Source organism: Geotrypetes seraphini, chromosome 16 (assembly GCF_902459505.1).
Source record: "Geotrypetes seraphini chromosome 16, aGeoSer1.1, whole genome shotgun sequence".
Classification (NCBI taxonomy): domain Eukaryota; kingdom Metazoa; phylum Chordata; class Amphibia; order Gymnophiona; family Dermophiidae; genus Geotrypetes; species Geotrypetes seraphini.
This window is the reverse complement of record NC_047099.1, coordinates 7,931,723-7,948,502: the sequence shown is the minus strand read 5'-3', so window position 1 is coordinate 7,948,502 and position 16,780 is coordinate 7,931,723. Positions and strand designations below refer to the sequence as shown.

The window sequence follows — 16,780 nt, the reverse complement described above, 5'->3', positions numbered from 1 at the left end:
TCTCAGGAGTTGCAAATTCCAAATTTGTATTAAACATTATTGAATTTTAAAAAATATAGGGTCAGATATGGTTAGGTAAACAGGCCTGACACATTCATTTAAGAGTTCAATTAATCATTCAAATGTCATTTTTTTTCACTCACCCCAAATTTCTTATCTGAGATTTAAAACATGCCACAATACTGTATATCATTCCTCTTGTCTGCAAGAGTTTGTCAAGTGACACCATCTTTTCACAAAATTGTTTCCATCTACAGTTATCAAAAAATCAGCAATAACTTCACCAGTTCTCGGCACCTGAGTCTTTTGGTCAAATTAATGTCTGTATACCCTTTAATTATCCTCAAAGTCCAATGTGACTAATATGGACAGGGATTGTGGAAATCAGCCTTTCAATTACAAATAATGAAAGCTTTTGCAAAGTAAATATATGAAAAATTGAAGCAGCATTCGTTGTTGAACCTGTTAATGTGTAGATCGTGAGATATCTTTAAAAAGGTTTTGAAACTCAATTATTTGTTGCTGTGTTGATGTGAAAAGTCTTTGTAGGTCTGTTTGCTATACAGGAGCAGTGATATTGGTAAAGATTTGCAAAATTATTGATTTGATGAAGGTATTTACATGGATAGGCCAGAGCACGTTACAAGGCTTCAAAGAAGGTTTAGATAGGTTCCTAGAGGATAAAGGGATTGAGGGGTACAAATAGGGTTGAGCTAGGTTATAGGAATAGTCAGGGACCACTGCACAGGTGATAGGCCTGAGGGGCTGCCGCGGGAGCGGACCGCTGGGCAGGATGGACCACTGGTCTGACCCAGCGGAGGCAAATTCTTATGTTCTTATAAGCATAATTTGGTCAGCAATGTAGAGGCAGTAGTTTTTGGTAGATATAAGATGTATATTCTTTTTAAAAATTTTGTATGTCGAGTGTAAACTGCTTAGTTTTTGTAAGTGGTATATAATTTTTTTAAAATAAATAAATAAAAAATGGATATCAAACTTGTTTTAAAAAAAATCCAGCCCTTGATTACTAAGGACTTCACTTTCTGAAAGAGGGTTTGTTGTTTTCTTTTTTCTGAACCCTGGAATAGGGGGGGATGTCTATGCCAATTACTGCTATGAGTGCTTGAGCACCCCTAATATTAAACATACTCCTCGACTTTGTCGAGGGAGAGTTAATTTCCATTGTGTAGCGTCTCGGCGGGTCCCCGGCGCATCCACCCTCTGCCTGATCCGGCGTGTCCACTGAAGTGCCGCAGCAATCGCACCGCGTTGGTGGCGGAGTGCCGTTGAGGCTGCCGATGTCCGGCCGATGTGCCCCACGATCGCTGAAGGCGAGTAAAAGGTCCTCAAGTGGAAATCAGGTCTGTAGAGGGTGGGCGGGAGGGAAGCCGCATCCGCCTCGTGTAATGCCGGATCGAGAGGGGCGACCTCCCCTCCGCTCACCCCTAATCTAGCCTGCCCCCCTCCCCCTACTCCTTGCCGATTGGCCCCAAGGCTTCGGCCGATTTGTCTTCGCTCCTCCCTATGTGGATCGGAGCTTGTGTTTTTCCCATTGTGTTTACTCCCGTCCCCCAATTATTTTGAGAAGTTGGCTTGGCTCCTATGACCCAATTAAACATGTCTGTTACCGTAATAGATAAGGTGACGAATTGTATGGAACCTGCCTTGGCATTACATTTTTTAAGCAACTTTATTTTTCACCCATTTTAAACATTCCCTTTTCTGAGGCTCTGGGGTTACTCTGGCTCTCAGACTGGCATCCTCACGACTGATGATTAAAAATCTAATTCTGAGTTTTACTGGAGCAAAGTTTTTACCTTCTGAACAAAAAGAAGAAAAAAATACAGTTTTAGATATAGCAAGAAGTGATTAAGCACTTTAATGTATATTAGTGTTTCTCAACTCGGTTCTGGAGTACCCCCTTGCCACTCAGGTTTTCAAGATATCCACAATGAATATGCATGAAAGAAATTTGCATATAATGGAGGCAGTGTACGCATATCAAGTTTATGCAAATTCAATGTGGATATCCTGAAAATCTGACTGGCAAAGGGGGACTCCAGGACCGAGTTGAGAAACACTGAATTGTATATGACTGTGGTAGGTTTCTTTCTTCGGATAGGTTTCAAATTGAGTGACAATTTCCTGTGGGAACTCATAACACTCGCACTCCTGGGGCCTGCTTCTTCCAAGAGTACATTTTTACAAGTAAAATAAAATGTTGTGCCTCCTTCCCCTTGCAGCAGGCTTGGTGTCCCCCATGGAATGGGAACCCATGGCAGTTGCTCTGGTTGCATTCGCCCCCCCTCAACTTAAGCCAACCCTATTCCTCTCCTTTCACTTGCTTATTTTCTCTCTATCCTCCTTCCTTCCAGGTCTATCCCTAGATAGCAAAGGCGCCATTTTGGAGTTAGGCTCAGACCCTCAGTGGTAGTGGATGGAAATCGCTCTGATTGACCCCATGACATCAAAAGTTCTGCAGGTATGGGGGTTGGGGGGTGTTTGCTATCAGGGATGAACCATTTCATGGGGGTGAGGGCTTTGATTTGGGGGGATAAGTGGGAGGGAGAAGAATGGAAGTTATAGGGGGATCTGTCTGGGGGATTGGAGGCTGGTGTGGATTGGATGGTATAGCATTTATGTCGGGTTGGACCACTTGTTCCAATACCAGTGTCATGGTTTGTGGTAGGGCTGTCTCCTCCACCCCCTGCATTTATCATACAGCTTTTTCACTCACCACATGATAATTTTGGCATTAACCATGTGGTAAGTGCAAAATTTGCCACAACTTAATAAAAAGCCCCTTAGGGGTCCTTTTACTAAGGCGCACTGGTGCGTCTTAGCGCACGCTAAAAATTAGTGTGCGTTAAATGCTAGCGCATGGCAATGCGTCCATAGGATATAACGGACGCGTTAGCATTTAGCTTTAGCACGCCTTAGTAAAAGGACCCCTTAGTTTATTTCCTTTGAGTTAGTTTGGTTGATTGTCACAGCGCGCCAAGCGTGAATCCCTGAGTCTTCCACTTGAAGAAAAATACCGGGCTCCGCTTCCTGGGAGCACTGATGAAAGCTGGTTTTCTTCATTTGGTCTGCTTCTTGCTTTCTTTCCTCGTTGGATCTAGTAGATCAGCTGCCTTGTCGTTTTCTTACCCCTGAATTAGCCACTCCGTCCCAAATTGTTCTCATGACAGGAAGTCATTACAGGAAGCTTCCTCTTTGTGGAGATGATTTCAACGTGTTGGTCACATGTTCAGATACATAAACCATGTTGCTGAACTGTCTGCAGGAATATTTGCTGCATCTTCGAGCCTGACGATGAGGAGTTTGCTTCTTCTGTTTTTCTTGGGTAAGTGAAGCATTGTTTGCTTTGTTTTTTGTTACGTTCAAGTTTAAAATGTGTGAAAATGCGCTTGATAGAGTCTTACTTTTGTCATTTCTTTTTAATGAACCTATTTGTTGTTTAAGCCTACCTAAATCTTTCTAGCAATCCAGCATTTTGATCAACTTGAAATATTCTGGCTGAAAGGCTATTCAAAACCAAATTTTTTTTTAAAAAAAATCATTTTTGTTTCCACTTTCCACAGAACAAGGACAATCAAACCTGCTTGCTGCAGTTAACAATCTCACTTGGTTCAATGAACTCAGATCTCAGAGCTTAAAGAGATTTTTAGGTCGATAAACTGCAAATCTTTTCTTTTCTTGTTTATTTCCTTGTTCATTATAAATATGTTTGATCATACTGTTCATTCATTTCTCTTTTTTTTTTTGCAGTTGAACACAGAGGGGTGTGCCAAGTTTTCCAAACACTTCGAGTGTCTCTGCTGGAAGGAGAGGGAGTCCAGCTAACGTGCAAACAAAATGTTACCAGCCACGATGTCATGTTCTGGTACAAGCAATCCTCGGGGCTGTCCCTGCAGCTTTTAGGCAGTGGATACGGAGGCTCCATGAGTGCTGGAACATTTATTATGGACGTTGACCAGTCCCAGAGATCTACTACTCTGAGAAAGAAGAGAGTGGAAGAAAGTGATGCTGGTACCTATTTCTGTGCAGTGAGAGACACAGTGGAGGAAACGAGGGCGCAGGCATTCAAAAACAGTACAACAGTGACATTCTCGTTTCCTGTTCTACCCAGACAAGCAGGCAGAGGGCGCCCACTCCCCTCAATCTCTGTAAATGTGTGCCATTACTGTTATGATTATTATTAACATACATAGTAACACAGCAAATGACGGCAGATAAAGACCCGAATGGTCCATCTAGTCTGCCCAGCCATATCCTCTCTTTAAATTACAGATTTTATTTCAATTGTCCATTTTCCTAGATATTTCCTGGCCAGAAACCCAGAGCTCTGCCCGGTACTGTGCTTAGGTTCCATCTACTGAAGTCTCCGTCAAAGCTTACTCCAGCCCATCTAATCCACCCCAGCCGTCGAAGCACTTCCAAGCCCCACCTCAACTAAATAATTCTCTGTGTTCATTCCACACTTTTTTGAACTCTGTCACCGTTTTCCACTCCACCACTTCCCTTGGGATGGGCTATATCCTGTCTTGCTAACTCTTACATATTATTCTCTGCATAACAGAGGGATGTTAAAGCCTTCCCCCACCCTCTTCTTGTTTGTCCTGTGATAGTATTCTCAAATGTATTCATGCATTTGAATTTTTTTTAAGCACCCGAGAGAAAATCTTCATATTTTTATTTTGTCTGTTGTGTGATAAGTAAACATGACACAGGACAGAGACTGGTTTTACACTGGCTGGGAGAAAGACATTTGAGGAAAAGTCTGCAGATGCAATAAGACAAGAAAAGCAGAGGGAGTCAAGATGGATAGAACAGAAGAATGGTCCATCTAGCCCAGTATCCCGTCTTCATGAAGGTCAACCCAAGTCACAAGTACCTGGCCAAAACCCAGATAGTAGCAGGAACTTGTCCAAACCTTTTTTTTAAAAAAAAACAACCAGCTACATTCACTGCTCTTACCACATCCTCTGGATAGATTATGAATTTATGCAGAAATTAATTGCTGGATGTTGTCGACCTTGCCCAGGAATTGCTATGGGTCTCATCAGAGTCATTCCCTAAAGTCATATCAATCCCTTCTGATTCTCTTGTTTGCTTCATCCTTTGTGCATGGGGAACTGAATCAGCAACAGTATAAATAATGGATTTCCCAGGATCGGGGGCAAAACATGTCAAACCTACTGCACGAATTCACCTTTCAAAACAGAAAATAAAAAAAGGCTTCCCATGAGCCTCCATAATTCATGAAGGAAACTGTAAGTGCTTTCTCTCCTTGCTCTGTTTTTATTCCTTATTCTCTTTGCACTTTATCTTTAACTTTTAAATCTTTTTTTTTCTTTATATCTCCTATATATTTTTTTTTACATTCTCTTTGTTTCTTCTCCTGCTGCTGTTCTTCTTTTTTTTTTTTTTCCAGAAAATAACAGTTTCAGACTACTGCCTTTTATACACTGCCCTTCCAGATGCCCACAATTCCCCAATCCTATATACTGTGCTCAAAGCTGCGTACACACCTCTGTGCGCATTGCGGATTTGTGCATGCAACTAAGGGGCTCATTTGCAGAAGAGACCTGATGAGAGCCAGTCAACATGGCTTCAGGAAAGGGAAATCATGTTTGACAAATTTACTTCAATTTTTTGAGACTGTGAACAAACAAATTGATAGTGGAGAACCGGTGGACATAATACACTTGTACTTCCAGAAATCGTTCAACAAGGTTCCACATGAAAGACTTCTCAGGAAACTACAAAGCCATGGAATAGAGGGAGATATACTAAGATGGATAGGCAAATGGCTGGAGAACAGAAAGCAGAGAGTGGGCATAAATGGGAAGTTCTCAGACTGGGAGAAAGTGACTAGCGGTGTGCCCCAGGGCTCGGTACTTGGGCCCATCTTATTTAATATTTTCATCAATGACCTAGAAGGAATATCCAGTGAGATCATCAAGTTTGCAGATGACACAAAACTATGCCAAGCAATCAGATCGCAGAAGGATAGCGAGGAACTCCGGAGTGACTTGTGTCAGTTAGAGAAATGGGCAGAGAAATGGCAGATGAAGTTTAATGTGAAAAAGTGCAAAGTAATGCATTTAGGCAGAAAGAACAAGGAACATGAGTATAGAATGTCAGGTGCAACTCTGGGTAAGAGCGAACAAGAAAAGGACCTGGGTGTACTGAGAGATAGGACCCGGAAACCGTCGGCACAATGCGTGGCAGCGGCAAAGAAAGCAAATAGAATGTTAGGCATGATAAAGAAAGGAATCACGAGTAGATCGAAGAAAGTTATAATGCCGCAATGGTCAGACCGCACTTGGAATACTGTGTCCAACATTGATCTCCCAACCTAAAGAAGGATATAAAACTGCTGGAGAGGGTGCAGAGATGAGCAATGAAGCTAATAAAAGGTATGGAGAATTTGGAATATGAGGAACGACTTAAGAGACTGGGATTGTTCTCCCTTGAGAAAAGGAGACTGTGAGGGGATATAATCGAGACTTTGAAAATACTGAAAGGAATCGACAAAATAGAGCAGAAAAAAAAATTATTTACAATGTCCAATGTGACACGGACAAGAGGACACGAACTGAAGCTAAGGGGGGGACAAGTCCAGGACAAATATCAGGAAGTTCTGCTTCACGCAACAAGTGGTGGACACCTGGAAAGCCCTCCCAGAGGAGATTATTGCGGAATCCACCATTCTAGGATTTAAAAGCAAACTAGATGCACATCTCCTTACGAGTGACTAAAATTATGCCTGGTGTACACCTGGTTGGGCCTCCGCGTGTGCGGATCGCCGGACTTGATGGACCGAAGGTCTGATCTGGAGATGGCAGTTCTTATGTTCTTAGAACAATGTCCAAATAATAGAAACATAGAAACATGATGGCAGATAAAGGCCAAATGGCCCATCTAGTCTGCCCATCCGCAGTAACCATTATATCTTTCTCTCGCTGATGCTCTAATGCTATAAAATATTAAAATGTCCAAATCACTATTTTCAAGATCCATATTTTTGATATTTTTCTAGGCTGTTCGTCCTGTTTGCCTAAATTCCAAGGGGGCATTGGTTTGGGCAAGGATTAGTACTTGGGTGTCTTGCAGGGATAATCATACATTTTTCAAGATGTTCAGGGCGTCATTTGGATATTTGGAGTTAGATCCCTTTTAAAAGTGAATAAGGACCTAAAATGTACTCAACTGACCAGATAACCACTAGAAGCATAGGCAGTGGAACACTTTTTTGTTTGGGAGGCCCAAAAGCTCCACCCAGACTCCACCCAAGCTCTCTATGCAAACACAAGACCACAAACTAAAAGTCTAATATACACAAACGAAACCCTAAGATGCCAGACTATACATGCATTATAGCACCAGAGAAATAGAGATATAAATTCTCAAAACTAACACATTTCAATCAGTAAATTAAAAATAAAATCATATTCCCTACTTTTGTTGTCTGGTGACCTAATCATCTTTTCCCAATCTCTGGTTGCACTTTTTTTCTGTCTATGTTCTTGTATTTCTATGGCCTTCTTATCCATTTGCTGTTTTTCTCTCTTTCTTCACTTTCTGCCCTACATTATCTTTGGTGTTAATTTTTAACATTCAACTTTTTTACATTTTTGTGCTTTCTTCTCAAAATCTACTTTTCCATGTCTTCCCTTCCCATCTATCCATGTGTACCATCTTCTCTGTCTTTCTTTTCCCCTATTCCCATCTATCCCATAAGAAACATTTCTTCTATCTCTTTTCCCTGCCACACCCATTGCTGAGCACCATCTCCTCCCTCTCTCTCCAGTAGTCTGACATCTGTCTTCCCCCTTATCCCCTCATATGACCTGGTATTTTTCTCCTCTCCCGTGGTCTGGCATCTCTCTCTCCTTCCCTCCCTCTTCCCATGATCTAAATCTCTCTCCTTCCTTTCTCTGGTCTGGCATCTCTTTCCCCTTCCACTGGTCTGACAACTCTCTATCTCCTTACATCACCCTTCTCCAGAATCTGACATCTCTCACTTCTTTGAGTCATCTGTCTTCCCTCCCAGTGTAATATTTTTCTTTCCCTCTTCCATGTCCAACAATTCTCCCTCTTCTTCCTTTCCCCATGTATACCATCTTTCTTTCCCTCCCATGTGTTCCCTCTAAGTTTGCTTTTGTCTTTACACCCTATTATAGTCGCACACACTTCTTACCAACATAAAATTATTCCAACATTTGTGTTTTTTTTTCAAATGATTGTTTTTTCATGCTATTGGTGTCACATATAACACATTATCACTATTGGTGTAACACAATTCCTCACACCATTACTCACTACATTTCCTGACAGGACCCCTGAGGAAGAAGTGTTTTCGAAACACGGACCATGTTGGGTCCGTACTAATTAATGTCAAGGACTAATTTTGGATACAAAACTTTTTATTGATTTGAATAAAAATTCTTGCACCTTGTACATTTCCTGCAGTTCTTTTGGTTTTGTTGTTGCATTTTTACTGCAGTCCTTTTGGTTTCTCTGTTGTTTTATCATGCGCTAGATGGCCACATGGAGTTCATTTTTCTGGCTTGACATAAAGGAAGCTCGAGTTTAGTGTTTTCAGTGTGCAGCAGTGGTGGAGGTATCCAGGCTAGAGGAATCCCAGGCATCAGCAATTGATGAAGTCAATGGAAGTATGTCAAGGTGACAGACTACAAAAACTTGAAGGAAGATCGGCACACACTGCCCTTTCTAGTGATCAGATATGTCCATTATAATTCCTGATTTAAGGTGCTTTTGTGCTTCAACAGAGATGACTAATTATAAACATATCCTTTCCAAATTTGTAGGAAATGTATGTTAAAAACTCTAATTTAAGTGGTAAGTCTCTAGACTTACCCTCTCTTTTACTAAAGTGCACTAACTGATTAGCGCGCGCTAATTGAATTAGCACACACTAAACGCTAACATGGGCATGTTAGTCTAATTCAATTAGCACGCGCTAATCGGTTAGCACACCTTAGTAAAAGAGGGCCTTTGTTTAGGAATGGCACAACCATAGATAAGTATGTAATAAATAAGTGAATGCAAAATGTAGATTTTTGTTATTATTTCTGAAATATTTCAGGATTTTTATTTTTTCAGAAACTAAGGGTTCCTTTTATTAATTGGTGGTAGAGGTTTCTACCATAGACCGACACGGTAAATGCTTCGATGCTCATAGGAATTCTAAGAGCGTTGAAGCATTGTGGTAAGAGAAGATAGCGAAGCTAGTTTTAGGAAAGGTTTCCTGGAGGAAAAATCCATAGTCTGTTACTAAGAAGGACGTTGGGATCGGTAGCATGGAATGTTGCTACTTCTTGAGATTCCCAAATCTTTTGTTACTCTTTGAGATTCCAGAATCTTGCTGCTCTCTAGGATTCTGAATGGAATGTTGCTACTCTTTGGGGGTTTTGCCAGGTACTGGTGACCTGGATTGGCCACCGTGAGGACGGGCTACTGGGCTTGATGGACCATTGGTCTTACCCAGTAATGCTATTCTTATGTTCTTATTTAACTTGTCAACCCACAGTAGAAACCTCTACCTCCTTTTAGTAAAACCCAGTGGAAGTCATAGGCATATTGCAAGTTTCTAGAACAGATATTTTACAATCAGATAGTCAGTATTTCTGGACTGATAAAACTTTATCAATAATAACTACTATTTGGTGTTTGTTTTTTTTTAATTTCTAGATGAGGTAACTATGGAGAGGAGGAATTACACCTTGGTGAAGGAATTTGTTCTCTTAGGACTGCCACATGCAGATGAACTGACAATCCCCCTGTTCCTGTTATTTCTCTTCATCTACATCTGCACCCTATTGGGGAACCTCCTAATCTTGATAACAGTTAGGGGAGATCCCCATCTTCATAATCCAATGTACTTCTTCCTCATGAATTTGTCTATTTTAGATATCTGGTTGTCTTCTGTTACTCTTCCCAACATGCTTACGAACTTCCTGGAAATAACAAAATCCATCTCATTCTCTGGGTGCACCGTGCAACTATATTTCTTTCATTTCTGTGCAAGTACAGAGTGTTTTCTTTACACAGTCATGGCATATGACCGTTACGCTGCAATATGTCACCCCTTGCATTACACTAAACTCATGAGTAAGAGAGTCTGTCTCCAGATGGCTGCAGGAACATGGCTGACTGGCTCCATCCATTCCATGATACACACCGTCCTAACGTTCACATTGCCTTTTTGCAGGTCCAATCTAATTCAATATTTCTTTTGCGACATCCCACCACTCTTGAAGCTGGCTTGCTCTAGCACCTTTATCAATGAAGCAGTCATATTGGCCAACATCGGAATGGTAGGTTTAGGTTGTTTCCTTCTGATCTTGGTCTCTTATGGACACATAGTTTTGGCCATTCTGAAGATCAGCACTGCGGAAGGGAGGAGAAGGACATTCTCCACTTGTGCTTCCCACCTCACTGTGGTCATCTGTTTCTTTGGACCCCCAGTGGTTATCTACTTGAGACCTCATTCTATATACTCAGTGGATGGTGCTTTTGCTGTGTTTTATACAATGGTTACCCCCATGTTAAATCCTATCATCTACACATTGAGAAACAAGGAAGTAAAGGTAGCCATTAAGAAACTGATGGGAAGACACATGACTTCCATCTAATAACTAATTTGACCCCTTGGCTATAGGATAAGCTGTAATATAGAGTAACCATTAATGTTATATCTATGTTATTTGAATGTTCAAATTTGTATTTATTAGATGCTTCGTAAGTATTATATCTCCCTTTTAGTATGTATTATATCTTTCTTATTTGAATGGCAGTGCTGTTAATAAGTAATATTTTTGAAACTGTTTTATGGTATTCCTATAATTAAGTTTCAGTTTACTGATTTTAACTCTACCTCATTTGGTCTTTTAACTACTATTATGCTGTTAACAAAATTTATGTTGAATTATACCTACTGTACACTGCCTTGGGTGAATCACTTCATAACCCCCCACCCCCCTTTTACAAAACCGCAAAAACGGTTTATAGCTATGGCCAGCGCGCTGAATGCTGTGCACTGCTCTGAGGCTCTTAGAGTTCCTATAAGCGCCGGAGCAGCGCTCAGCATTCAGTGTGCCAGCTGGTACTAAAAACTGCTTTTGCGGTTTTCCAAAAGGGGGAAAAGGTAGTTAATAAATCTCAATAAATAAAATATGGATGACGGTTCATAAGCACTGTTTAACTGCCAAACATGGACCAAGCTGGGTCCCATTTTACATTTATATTTGAGATTTGTCTTGCATTTACTCTGTGACTTCTACAATCCAGATTTGTTCCTACAATAAATGTGTGCATTCGCGTTCATCCTGATATTTTGCTGCTTCATCCCACCTTGTTTCGCGACTCTAACTCTGCTACATATTAATTAATTGATTGTTCTTATGGACAGAATTTATATATCCAGGATGCTTCATATTAAGTGCAAAAAAAATGTAGGCCCCCCCTTTTATAAAGGCGTGCTAAGTGTTTTAGCGTGAATTTAACACAAGCTAAATCAACGTATACGCTAACCGCTAACATGTCCTTAGGATAACATGTATGCATTAACGTTTAGCGCGTGTTTAGAGCATGCTAAAAAGCTTAGCACACCTTTGTAAAAGAGGGGGGGTTAGTGGTTCAGTGTCAGATGATGAACGAGGAAGGACATTTGGAAAAGCTTCCTTGACAAGATGCATTATGGGTTTAGATCAGAGGTTTGTCACAGATCCATGCGTTTTAAGAAAAGAATAATTAAAAAGAAGTTTCAAGTTTCAAGTATATTAAGCATTTGTTGTACATGCAATGTCAAATACTTCAATTTAAAATTGGGGAACAAGCCATGTGGATAAAGCAGGAAGAATGACAGTAGCTTCAATCAATACAAAACAGTAAGGCAGTAGTTTAAGGAGCACCCTTAAAGATAAAAGAAACAAAACAATCCTGTTTCTATGCCAAACCTAAAAAGGAGAAGATAAATCTGCCATACATCTGAAGGAAATAAGCATCGGTTAAAGGTATAAATGACCCCACATGCTGCTGGAGTCTCCTCCTCTTTGGCATTGGTTCAGGAGTTAGCACTGAGATTATAGGAGGTGAACCACAAAGGACCTTCTCCACCTGGGCCTCTCGCCTCACTGTGGACAAACGTTTATTGGGTTTTATTGTAGATGTTCATTGTAACTCTTTTGGGGGGGCCTTGGGTTTTTAGTATTATTTATTTGTTTTACTGAAAATTGTCCTATATTGCAGACTATGGTGCTATATAAATGCCAGATGTTATACTATGTTATGATTCAGCACAAGCAGATGCAACATCTGTATGAACCTTCTCTTGTCATCTTCGTCTACACCCATGGCATGACTGGGTCAGTCAAACACATGACCGACCATGAGAGCTGCGGAGCACCGTCTCTAATTGGGTGAATGTCTTACACATGTAGAAATGCTATGGCAGAGTTTGGACTATCGTGAGGCATTCATCCAATCTGTGTTCAGCTTCCATGTCTTCTAGTTTTTTCTATAGTTTCAAACATATTCAAGGAATATTTGTCTTAAATTAATACCCCTTTTACTAAACCATCCAGTGCAACCCCCCCCCCAAAAAAAAATGCGCTATTGTGGTTTTGTAAAAAGAGGGGGAGGGGTGTAATTAAGAATTCTGCATCTGTATTACGGAGACCCTTCTTTTCAGAGCAATCTTATGCATAACACAGCTTTTTATTAAATCATCTTGGAAATTTACTGCTGATTCAACAGCTTTATTTTTATAAATGATATTGCCGAAGGATTTGCGCTTTTTTTGTGAATGATACCAAAATCTGCAACAGAGTAGACACGCCAGATGGTATGAATAACACGAAGAAGTTTAAAGAATGGTTGGAAATTTGGCAGCTAGAATTTAATGCAAAGAAATGCAAGTCATGCATTTGGGCTGCAAAAACCCAAGGGAAGGGTACAGTTTAGGGGGTGAAGAACTTATGTGCACGACAGAAGAGCGGGATTTGGGTGTGGTTGTACATGATGATTTTAAGATGGCCAAACAGGTTGAAAAGTGGATGGCGAAAGCTAGAAGGATGCTACGTTGCATAGGGAGAGGTATGGTCAATAGGAAAAAGGAGGAATTGATGCCCCTGTATAAGACATTGAATTTAGAATATTGATTTAGAATATTGTGTACAATTCTGGAGGCTGCACCTTCAAATAGATATAAAAGGATGGAGTCAGTCCAGAGGAAGGCTACTAAAATGTTGAATTCCTTTTGGTAACCCAGAAGTGTCAGGTACCAGGTCTAGCTATGGACATCCATCTTTTTGAACACGAATGATCGTTCCTCGTCTGCAATCAGAACGTCTATCGACCTCTTTTACAAAGCCGCGCAAATCTCTATAGGCTTCGGGGCCATTAGCGCAGCGTAGCCACTAGCGTGGATTTGTAAAAGAGACCGTATGTGGTTTTCAGACTCACTAAAAAATCAGAAACGTTTACTTCCATTAAATATGCAAGCATGCACCTATAAAAAGAAAGCTGGAAAAAAAATTAAACATAGGATTTATACCAATTAATCTGAAGATTTTCATTAATGATTTCAGGCAGATTGGTTCCAGTTTAAAATTAATTGCTGGATGGCACCTTCTTCACACGGGAATTGTAATGGGTCTCTTCAGAGTTATTCCCTAAAGTTATCTCATTCCCTTTTGGATTCTACTGTTTGTTTTAGGCTGTAACACATTTGGCATTGAATCAACAGCTACAGTATAAATAAGGGATTTTTCAATATTAGGGACATAACACGTGAAACCTAATGCATAATTTATCTTATAACTGTGTGAGACACCCAATTACCTGAACTTTTAAGAACTGAACATGAATTGAAACCTACTTTCAAAGGGTCTGCATAATCCATGAAGAAAAAATGTAAGCTCTTTCTTATATTTTAATTCTTTCCTCATTGAATTCCATTGTTGCATTTTAAAGCTCACTTTTTCTTTATAGTTTTTATATTTTTTCTTTTCTTTCTTTCTTTCTTCCACTCATGGTTGTAGTAGAAGCAGTCTCACGGACGCTGTTGATCTTTCATACAGTGTAAGACAATCAGATGCTCCCATCACTACCACAATTGGCACAACAGATACAATGAAAGGATAAGGAGAGGGTCTGCCACAAAATTAATGCGACTTGATTTTGGCGGAAGGTGTGTAAGATGGAATTATTATTATTATTTTTTTATTTATTAAAAAATTTATATACCGCATACAACTATGAGGTTTCCATACCACATACATAAAATCTTGTTTCCCTCCGATCATCACAAATAACATAGACATGTCTAAACAACATCGTTAATCGGCCCTGTTATGATAGGGATAGCGTAAAAATTCAATCGGTTCAGAAACACAAGCAAGCTTTAAATCATACATTGATGTCAGAAAAATTCTAAAAGACAATAATCAACTGAAATATACCTTAGCATAAAAATTTAGCAAAGGGGCTGCCTTATCTAGCCAAGAATAGATGGAGGTGTTCAGGCATCTCCTTATAAGAGAAACTGGAAGATGGGTGAGTGAATGTGTCATAAGGAGGATAAGTCCTTGTGTAAAAAGATTAGCAGTACTAAGCAAGTGATCGGAAGCTACATTCCCTCTCAGGTACATGGAATATCACCAGCAATTATGTTTATATCATCAGAACAGGTACAGCAATAAGTTCTGTCAGCCCCTACAGGTTGAAAGCATGATAATGCCGGACCACTCCTGATTGTAGGAATGTGGGTGGAGGACTCATGCACACCTTGGAAAAACTTTTGACCTGAAAAAATAATCCCTCAACCACAATAAAATATTTAAAAAAATAATTTAGGTCTCCTTGTACTAAATCACGGTAGAGGTTTCTACCATGGATTGGTGAGGGAACTGCTCCGACGCTCATAGGAATTCTACGAGCGTCGGAGCACTTACCTCGCCAGGCCATGGTAGAAACCTCTATGGACATTCTGATGATATAAACATAATGTCCATAGTGTTAATTTACAATCATTTGAAAGTATATTGTCATAATTATAAGATTATTCTATTTTTCAGTAGATGAGATCAATTCATTCTAAATGTACTCTTGAATTTTGAGAGAAATAACACACTAAGGGCTCCTTTTACTAAGGTGTGTTAGCCATTTTAGCGCATGCGTAATATTAGCGCACGCTAAACGCTAACTTGTCCATAGACTTATAATGGCGCATTAGCGTTCAGCACGTATATTTAGTGTGAGCTAAAAAAGCTAATGCATCTTAGTAAAAGGAGCCCTAAATGGTTAGTTGGTAGACTTTTCTTACAAAATATATGGAAAATATTTCAGGATGCAACCCTCCACCCCCCTTTTACTAAACCGCGGTAGAATTCCTATGAGCATCGGAGCATATAGCAACCAGGCCATGCAGCTTAGTATAAAGGGGAGTTAGTTTCTCTTGGCTAAGAAACATATTTTTATCTTCATAGGGTTGTGATCTACAACCATAAGAACATAAGAAGTTGCCTCCGCTGGGGCAGACCAGAGGTCCATCTCGCCCAGCGGTCCGCTCCTGCGGCGGCCCATCAGGCCCACTGCCTGAGCGGTGGTCTCTGACTAATTTTATAATTTACCTCTAATCCTATCCCTATAACCTTACCTCTACTCTTATGGTTATAGGGATAGGATTAGAGGTAAATTCTAAAATTAGTCAGAGACCACCGCTGACTAACCATGGTTTCTACTTCTCAGGACTGATCAAACTTTTATCAATAAAAATTATTACTACTCTTATCTTCTAGGTTATCTACCCATGGAGAAGATCAATTATACCTTGGTGAAGGAATTCATTCTTTTAGGCCTGCCACATGCAAACAATCTGACAATCCCCCTGTTCATAATTTTTCTGTTAATCTATGTCTGTACCCTACTGGGGAACCTTCTAATCTTGGTAACAATTAGGATGAATTCCCGACTTCATACCCCCATGTATTTTTTCCTCTTTAATTTATCTTTCTTAGACATATGGCTCTCTTGTGTCACTGTCCCTAAAACACTTATGAACTTTCTGGAAATAAAAGTCATTTCCTTCAAAGGTTGTGTCACCCAACTTTATTTTTTTCATTTCTTGGCAAGCACAGAGTGTTTCCTATACACGGTCATGGCATATGACCGTTACGCTGCAATATGTCACCCCTTGCATTACACTAAGATTATGAGCAAGAGAGTCTGTCTCCAGATGGCTGCAGGAACATGGCTGACTGGCTCCATCCATTCCACGATACACACCGTCCTAACTTTCAGGTTGCCCTATTGCAAGTCCAACCTAATTGAATATTTCTTCTGTGACATCCCTCCAGTTTTAAAGTTGGCTTGCTCCAACACCTCTGTCAATGAAGCAGTCATATTGGTCAACATTGGAATTGTTGCCTCAAGCTGTTTTCTTCTGATCCTGGTTTCTTATGGACACATTGTTTTGGCTATCCTGAGGATCAGCACAGCAGAAGGAAGGCGAAGGACCTTCTCCACTTGTGCTTCCCACCTCACTGTGGTCATTTGTTTCTTTGGACCAGTTACATTTATCTACCTGAGACCTCACTCTGTCCATTCGGTGGATGGAGCTTTCGCTGTTTTTTATACCATGGTTACTCCTATGTTAAACCCTCTCATCTACACTTTGAGAAACAAGGAAGTAAAATCAGCCATTAAGAAACTGACAGGGAGACACATAGCTTCAATAAATACCTAA

The 16,780-nt window shown here is 40.3% G+C and overlaps 2 protein-coding genes across 2 annotated transcripts; both read left to right on the top strand.

The window, feature by feature from the left end:
- The first annotated feature begins 9,734 nt into the window (after positions 1 to 9,734).
- LOC117350420 (olfactory receptor 10G7-like) lies at positions 9,735 to 10,667 on the top strand. The gene has a single exon (XM_033924700.1). The coding sequence runs from the start codon at positions 9,735 to 9,737 to the stop codon at positions 10,665 to 10,667; it is 933 nt and encodes a 310-aa protein (XP_033780591.1).
- A 5,177-nt stretch (positions 10,668 to 15,844) lies between these two features.
- On the top strand, positions 15,845 to 16,780 carry LOC117350417 (olfactory receptor 10G7-like). The gene has a single exon (XM_033924696.1). The coding sequence runs from the start codon at positions 15,845 to 15,847 to the stop codon at positions 16,778 to 16,780; it is 936 nt and encodes a 311-aa protein (XP_033780587.1).